The sequence below is a fragment of the Geotrypetes seraphini genome, chromosome 1, assembly GCF_902459505.1.
Source record: "Geotrypetes seraphini chromosome 1, aGeoSer1.1, whole genome shotgun sequence".
Taxonomy (NCBI): Eukaryota; Metazoa; Chordata; class Amphibia; order Gymnophiona; family Dermophiidae; genus Geotrypetes; species Geotrypetes seraphini.
The window spans coordinates 253,081,224-253,088,839 of record NC_047084.1 but is presented as its reverse complement, the minus strand read 5'-3'; the positions used below and the strand labels follow the sequence as shown (position 1 = coordinate 253,088,839).

The following is a 7,616-nucleotide window of genomic DNA, read 5'->3' as shown; positions in this document are numbered from 1 at the left end:
TGACATTAAGAATAAGATTTTCAGATATGGGCACAGATACATGTATTTTTAAATTCTGCTTAGTAGTAGACATAATCAACCTTAATACTCCAGTAAACATCGTAGTGCCAAAGGCTGTTGATGTCTGCATGCATTATTCCAGAAGACCTTTTACTAAGCCACGGTTAAGATTTTTGGCGCAGCCCGGGAACGCTAAAAACTCTGCTTCGATGCTCATATTTCTAAGAGCGTCCGAGCATTTAGCGCCCCTCTACCAGCCACGGTAGGAAACCTCTACAGCAGTGTTCTTCAACCACCGGTCCATGGACCAGTGCCGGTCCACAGAAATTTCCTGCCGGTCTACAGGGCCAGCACATGCATCAGGCCCAAAACAGTATTCTTCAACTGCCGGTCCACGGTGCGATCGATGCGGCGTTATCTTCGAGCCAGCTCCCTCTTCCTAACTGATTCAGTGCACCAAGCTACGGGCATCCTGCGCCTGAACTGGACGCTTTCTCTCTGACACTGCAACGTCAGAGGGAAGGCTTCCAAATGAGGCACCGGACCTGCAAGGTGCAATTAGTACTATTATGGGGACGTGGTCTGGGGGGTGGAGATTGTGTAGAGATGGGCGGGGTCTGGCCCACGACTTAGCCCAGTGTTCTTCAACCGCTGGTCCAGGGACCGATGCCGGTCCACAGAATAATTCTTTTATTTCTGCTGGTCCATAGGTGTAAAAAGGTTGAAAAACATTGCTCTACAGCGCCTTAGTAAAAGTTTATGTGTGTCTGGGGGAGGAGCGTCTCTGACGCAGCCATTTCATTCGATTCAGAGAACCTATCTTCTCATCGACTGTAGCAGTCCGCCGCCTCCTCCCCTGAAGGAGGAGCAACGCTTAAAGCGAACGCAGCCCCAGCTGGAGGAGGGGGAAAGGAGCATACACTTCTCGCTCGAGTTGTTGACGTCATAGCGGCTCACGTGGCGGCTGGTGACGCATTCTGTAGGTGCCCGCTTGGAGGAGTTTGGACGCTATGGCGGTGGACATCACGTTACTGTTTAAAGCCAGCGTGAAGACGGTGAAGACCCGCAACAAGGCGCTGGGGGTGGCTTTGGAGCCGGCCCGGGAAGAGCTCTTTCGCAGGAGCCGTGACAGAGGCGAGTTCTCTGGTCGAGCCCGGGACGTGGTGAGTGAGAAAGGGAGAGAGAGGAGTCGGGTCCCGAATGCCCCTGAAGCCAGTTCCAAACTGCTCGTGCCCCCAATAACCAATTCGGAGCGGTCACCTTTGCACAAAGTGCTAGTAACAACCTAAAAAAACAAGAGAGAGCAAATTTCCGCAAATAAGTTTTCAAGTTATTAAAGGCATATAATATATGTGTGTTTAGATCCCTATATCTCAAAATAGGGCGTGGGCTTGTTCTCTGTGCTATTGACATGCGTCCGACACTTTACTGTTCAGGGGACACATTGCTTTCACCTGGGAATTTTAGTTAAGTCTTGTTTGAAACCGATAGATTCTATTAACTGGTTGTACTTAGGTAGGGATGTTTCTTGAGTACTGCACTGTCATGTTTAACGGTGAGTTGTTAGCTATGAGTCAGAATGTCTTTTCCAGACGAAGGAAATGGGTAAACCTGAAGCAACATTTTCGTGTTTACTAGATTTTATTTAAGTATGTCTGTAGACAGGAAAACCTCTTCACGCCCGTTAGAAAGGTGAATTAATATTTTAAACTTTTTGAACCGATGTAAACTGGGTTCTGGTACAATTTCTAAGCAAACTGATTTTGCTGCTCATCACACCTAATTTTGCCAATGAAGCTTGAGTACATTCTGCTATTGTTTTACTGGCCCATGTTTGCACGACCTTTTTCCATGCACATTCTTTAGGTATGATTTGTTTATTGTATTGGGCATAAACTTTTTATTCGTGCGCTAAACTGTAATAACTCTAGTACCCATTGTGCACCTGGCTCATTACATCAGACTCTTGGTTTTGAATGATGTGCTAAGGAAACTGTTAGTGCAATGGTGTAGACTTGTTTTTAGAACTGTGATGTATGAATTACTGTATATAAAAGTAATTGGATCAATTTTATGCAACTGAGTGAATGCAAAATTAGTTTAGGATGAGTACTTGATGTGGTATGCTTGGATTTAAGCAAGGCTCTTAAAGGTGGACAATTTAAGATAAGTTTTTTCTTGAACAAACGGTACATTTCTTGACTATCTTGTTACCTTCATCAGATCAAAAAACAAAGCTTGTCAAGAAATATATTAAAGTAGTTCAACAAAAAGGCATCACATTTTATTTAAGTCATTTTCTATCCCATTCTCCCCATACAGCTTATATAACTTTTGTTAATCTTTGTCTCAAGTCAAGTGCACTAAATCTGTGCATGACAATCACCCTTGTTTATCCAATAAAGTCTCAACATTCTCATATATGAAGCTTATACAGTAATAATTGAAGTGGTCTAGGGTTAGGTTCTAAGGTGGTAAATTAGGTTATAAACTAAGTAATTGGAAGCATGGGGTAATAATTAAAACTGGGTAATGTAAGAAAGGGAAAGAATTTCATTAGTTGTAGGCATTGGGGATTAATCCTAGGTTTGGGTTTGTTTAATATGTCATAAGTGATGACCATAAAATTGCCATCAAATTTTATCTCAAAATAAGGCAAACATTAAACACTTCAAGAACTTCAAAATACAAACTTGCCTGCGCTAGCTGATATGTCCCTGCTTCAAATTTTCATGTAGGTCAGATATAAAATAAAATATAGGAGTGCACATCCCAACAATTCTCCAACACTAACAGCTAATGAATAAACACCATATTTATGGCCCCATTCACAAAGCCGCTACCACGGATTCAGGTGTAGTTTTACACACACTCCCATTTTTCTTGTCGAAAATGGTTTCCAGCTTTCACAACAGTCAAGAAGTCCACTTACTTACCTTCACTCCTTTGGGATCGAGAGAGTGATCAGCTGTTGAAATTGTTGGATGGCACAGACTCTTAATGGGGTATCTATATAGGTTAACACAAATTTCAATTGTCAGATTCTGTTCGTATTGGCTGTAGCTGCCTATAAAGGTCAATCAGCCTTGAAAGCAACCATTTCAAGATGGATCTGTATGGCCATTTTTTCAGCCTATGTCAGAAGTGGAAAACGTCCTCCTATATATGTAAAGGTGCACTCTACTAGAAGCATAGCTTTCTTTGGTGGTGTTCCCAAACGAAATCTGTAGAGGTGCCACTTGGTCTTCTCTCCATATGTTCACAAATTTTTACGAGGTGGACATGGTAACCAAACAGGACTCCACGTTTGGATCTTCAGTTCTGACAGGAGGCTCATCTGTCCCACCCTAAACTGCTTTGATATGTCCCACACATCCTGGAATGGATTGTCTGTTGCACTGAAGGAAAGATTAGGTTCTTACCTCATTAATCCTCTTTCTAGTAGACAGACACTCCATTCCTGAAGCCTGCCCTATCACATATTCACTTGCCTGCTTATTGCCTCAGAGGTGTGGGGGAACATCCTGTTTCTTTCCTTTGTTTAGCCTTGATGAGGATAGAGGGTGCAACTGCTGCATTGAAAAAGCTAGGGGTTATCTATAAAATCTCCCACACCCTTAGTGCAGTTTGCGCTCAATTTGGCAACTGTTTGTTTTTCACCTTGTTATGTATTGGTCAAGGTTATATGTTTAATGATATGAGCAGAACAGACATGTCTCTCGGGTAATGTTCCCATACCCCTCCCGATTCTGTTTCCTCTCCAGGGCTGACCATCTTCTTTGGTACGAACTGAGGAATTGAAGGACAGCCTTCTATGGGAGGCAGAGCAAAAGAATGCTAATGAAGCTCCCTACAAGACTTCTCACAAGAAGTGATTGACTACCTCACACGTTCAGAGATGAAGTGTCTGTCTGCTAGAAAGAAGATTAATGAGGCAAGAGCCTAATCTTTCCTTGTTGTATAGTCTTTTGTCACACATTAGTTTTTCTTAGCCAAAAACGTCTTAACATGTTTCTTCCTGTGCATATGATTCCTTATAGATGGGTTGGGTACCCTGGATTGTAGAAAGCTTCAATCATTTTTCTTAGCTCCGCATCCTTGTCTTCCTGAACAGTGCCCTTTCTCTTCAGTCTTAACTTTTACAAGCAGGTAGAGAAGGTGTCTTCCTCTACTCTGCACTAGATTTGTTATTTTGGGGTATTAATCTGATCTTTTTTAAGGCTTCCTGTGCTAGGAGGTTCCTAGTAGTCTTGGGGCAGCTCTGCCTGACAGAAGGGTCAAACGGGGTCTGTAGCCAGGAGGACCACACTTTTAAAAGAGCACCTGCTAGGCTGGCCTGCTCATTTGAAGTTTGAGAATAGATTCCCTGGGAATGGTGCTTGCCTCTGTGGAGTTGGGCACTTGAGCGCAGGCTTATTAAACCCTGAGGCTTGGGGAGGTTGGCTGCATCCCCCCCAACCCCTGAAGGATTGTGTGCGAACATGAAGGAGTTGAGAGTTTCAGGTTTTGGAGCCTGAATAAAAAGCAGCCTAAAGAGACAAGCCACTGGAGCTACCCTTCTGAGGCAGAAATCCCTCCCCCATTTCCAGCTTCAGTGAGAAACTGATGCAGGCACAGCACATGGCAGGTCTGCGAGTACAGCTCTTTACTGACTGTGGGGAAAATTGGAATGGGTCAGAAATTGGTAAAACTAAGGGTTTCTGGGTTTATCTCAAGGGTCCTCCATTATATTAAATTGCATTAGTGACTTCTATTCCGCCAATACCTTGCAGTTCTAGGTGAATTACAAAAGAGGAGACCTGGATATTTCCAGGAGAATTACGGGATAGGGATTGAGTCTTAGCTGGAAAATTTACAAGATTGGGAATAGTTAAGCTAATGTTTTAGTTTGTCTTATTAAATTTTCTGAATAGCAGGGTTTTAATTTCCTTTCGGAATGTTTTGTAGTTGGTCGTTATCAGTATGTTGGAAAGGTGGTAATCTAGTTTTGCTGCTTTTGTTGCTAGAAGGGCTCCACCTCTAAAAGCCTTTTTTCAGCAATTTTGAACTTTCAGCATTGTTCCCATGGGCTGCATTTTAGTACCAAATTGCCTCAGTGGCTATCTTGGGATTTCCCAGTTTTATTTTAAAAATCTCTATCTGCCTCTAAAACACCTTAATTTTGGGTTAAATCAATTAAACTGGACTCCTCTAGTGTGAAGTCTTTAGCAGTGGGATTTAATACATGCCAAGGATCTACAATAGTGTATCGCAAACTGTGTGCCTCCTGAGATTCCAAGTGTGCTGCGGCACACTGAGGAGGAAGAGAAGCGCTGGCCATCTGACTTCTACAGGACGTGCCTTTCACCGTGAGAGGCACTTCTTGTAGGGCCTGAAGTTCACATGTCTACCGGCAGCATCTTCCTGCTGCCATTGCATATCTCCTGGAACTCCTGCCTTCCTGGTGCGAATGTGGTGGACCTCACGCGTCACATAGATAGGATTTTAGATAGTGCTGGGGAGGAGCCAGCTGTCCTGGTACATGTTGGTACCAATAGGAAAATGTGGGAGAGAAGTTCTGGAAGCCAAATTTAGGCTCTTAGGTAGAGAACTGAAAATCAGATCCTCCAGGGTTGCATTTTCAGAAATGCTCCCAGTTCCAAACACAGGACCCAAGAGGCAGGTAGTGCTTCAAAGTCTCAATTCATGATTGAGCCGATAGTAAAGGGATGAGGGATTTAGATTTGTTAGGAACTGGGCAACCTTCTGGAAAAGGGGAAGCTTGTTCTGAAAGGATGGACTCCACTTTAACCGGGATGGAACCAGGCTGATGGCGCTAACGTTTAAAAAGGAGATAGAGCAGCTTGTAAACTGAGATGTGGGGGAAAGCCGACAGTCGCCCAGGAGCGGATGGTTCGATGTGAGGTATCCTTAGAGCAGTGGTTCCCAACCCTGTCCTGGAGGAACACCAGGCCAATTGGGTTTTCAGGCTAGCCCTAATGAATATGCATGAAGCAAATTTGCATGCCTATCACTTCCATCATATGCAAATCTCTCTCATGCATATTCATTAGGGCTAGCCTGAAAACCCGATTGGCCTGGTGTTCCTCCAGGACAGGGTTGGGAATCACTGCCTTAGAGAATACTATTTAAACAGGCTATTTAGGGAGTCCCGGTAGAGAGGTCCAATAATGCTGAAAGAAAGCCAGAAGGGTTTAAGAGGAAGGCAGAGTAAGAGGCTCAAATTTTCCCTGTCTTCTCAGTAGACTATAGTTGCAAGGAAAGAACACAATTTTAAGTGTCTGTATACAAATGCTAGAAGCCTAAAAAATAAAATGGAAGAATTAGAGTACCATATTATCTCGTGTATAATTCGCATTTATTTTCCATCCAAAGAAATGTCAAACTCTGGGTGTGTATTATACATAGGTATACACTTTGTGATAACTGGGCTTGGTCAGAAGGTGTTGAGTTACCTATGGTATTACTTTAACGTTTGTAATTTTATAGAATATAATGTCTAGAACTCATATCTAATACTTACAGGTAATTCAATGTGTTTCAAATTTAAATTCCCTATCCAGTAATTGTAGCACTTGTCAAAGATTTAACATATATAGCTTATGCTGTGCCACATTTACATTAAAGGGACATCGACAATTATGCCTATGCATTATACATAGGTATACAGCTTTTTGTATTATGTCATTTTTAAAAAGTTGGGGTGCGCATTATACACGAGATAATATGGTATATAGCACTGAATGATGAAATAGATATAATAGGAATCTCGGAGACCTGGTGGAAGGAGGACAGTCAATGGGACACTGTTACCTGGGTACAAATTATATCGCAAGGATAAAGTATATGTTAGAAGAAATTGAATCAAATAAAATAAACATAGATAGCAGTGTGGAATCCTTATGGATAGAAATTCCATGTGTGAAGAGAAGGAATATAAAGGTAGGGTTATACTACTGTCCCTCAGGACAAAATGAGCAGACCGATGAAGAAATGTTTTCAGAGATTAGGAAAGCTGTAGAAATGGGCAACACTAATAAAAGTGGAAAGACTAAAACTGTTAGGGCTCTTCGGCTTGGAAAAGAGACGGCTGAAGGGAGATATGGTTGAAGTCTACAGAATCCCGAGTGGAGTAGAATGGGTACAAGTGGATCGCTTTTTCACTCTGTCAAAAATTACAGGCTGGGGGACACTCGATGAAGTTACAGGGAAATACTTTTAAAACCAATAGGAGGAAATTTTTTTCACTTGGAGAATAGTTAAGCTCTGGAACGCATTGCCAGAGGATGAGGTAAGAGCGGATAACATAGCTGGTTTTAAGAAAGGCTTGGACAAGTTCCTGGAGGAAAAGTCCATAGTCTGTTATTGAGAAAGACATGGGGGAAGCCACTGCTTGCCCTGTATCGGTAGCATGGAATATTGCTACTGCTTGGGTTTTGGCCAGGTACTAATGACCTGGATTGGCCACCATGAGAACGGGCTATTGGGCTTAATGGACCATTGGTGTGACCCAGTAAGGCTGTTCTTATTTTCTCTCCGCACCCTTGGAGCAGCTGCGGCAGCTCAGTGTGCTTTTAACTTGGCCACACAGCTGCTGCTAGCATTAATTTAGATGA

The 7,616-nt window shown here is 42.8% G+C and overlaps 1 protein-coding gene across 2 annotated transcripts in view; it reads left to right on the top strand.

Annotated features, from left to right (window-relative positions):
• Positions 1 to 797: 797 nt before the first annotated feature.
• The window catches only part of STX18 (syntaxin 18), a 200,740-nt gene continuing 193,921 nt past the window's right edge, over positions 798 to 7,616 (top strand). The window contains exon 1 of one of the 2 annotated variants that reach the window (XM_033949373.1): positions 798 to 1,163. In XM_033949373.1, the coding sequence (XP_033805264.1) occupies positions 1,011 to 1,163 (153 nt within the window). In that variant the 5' untranslated portion in view covers positions 798 to 1,010. The remainder of the gene's footprint in view (positions 1,164 to 7,616) is intronic. The other variant, XM_033949363.1, reaches the window with a different exon arrangement.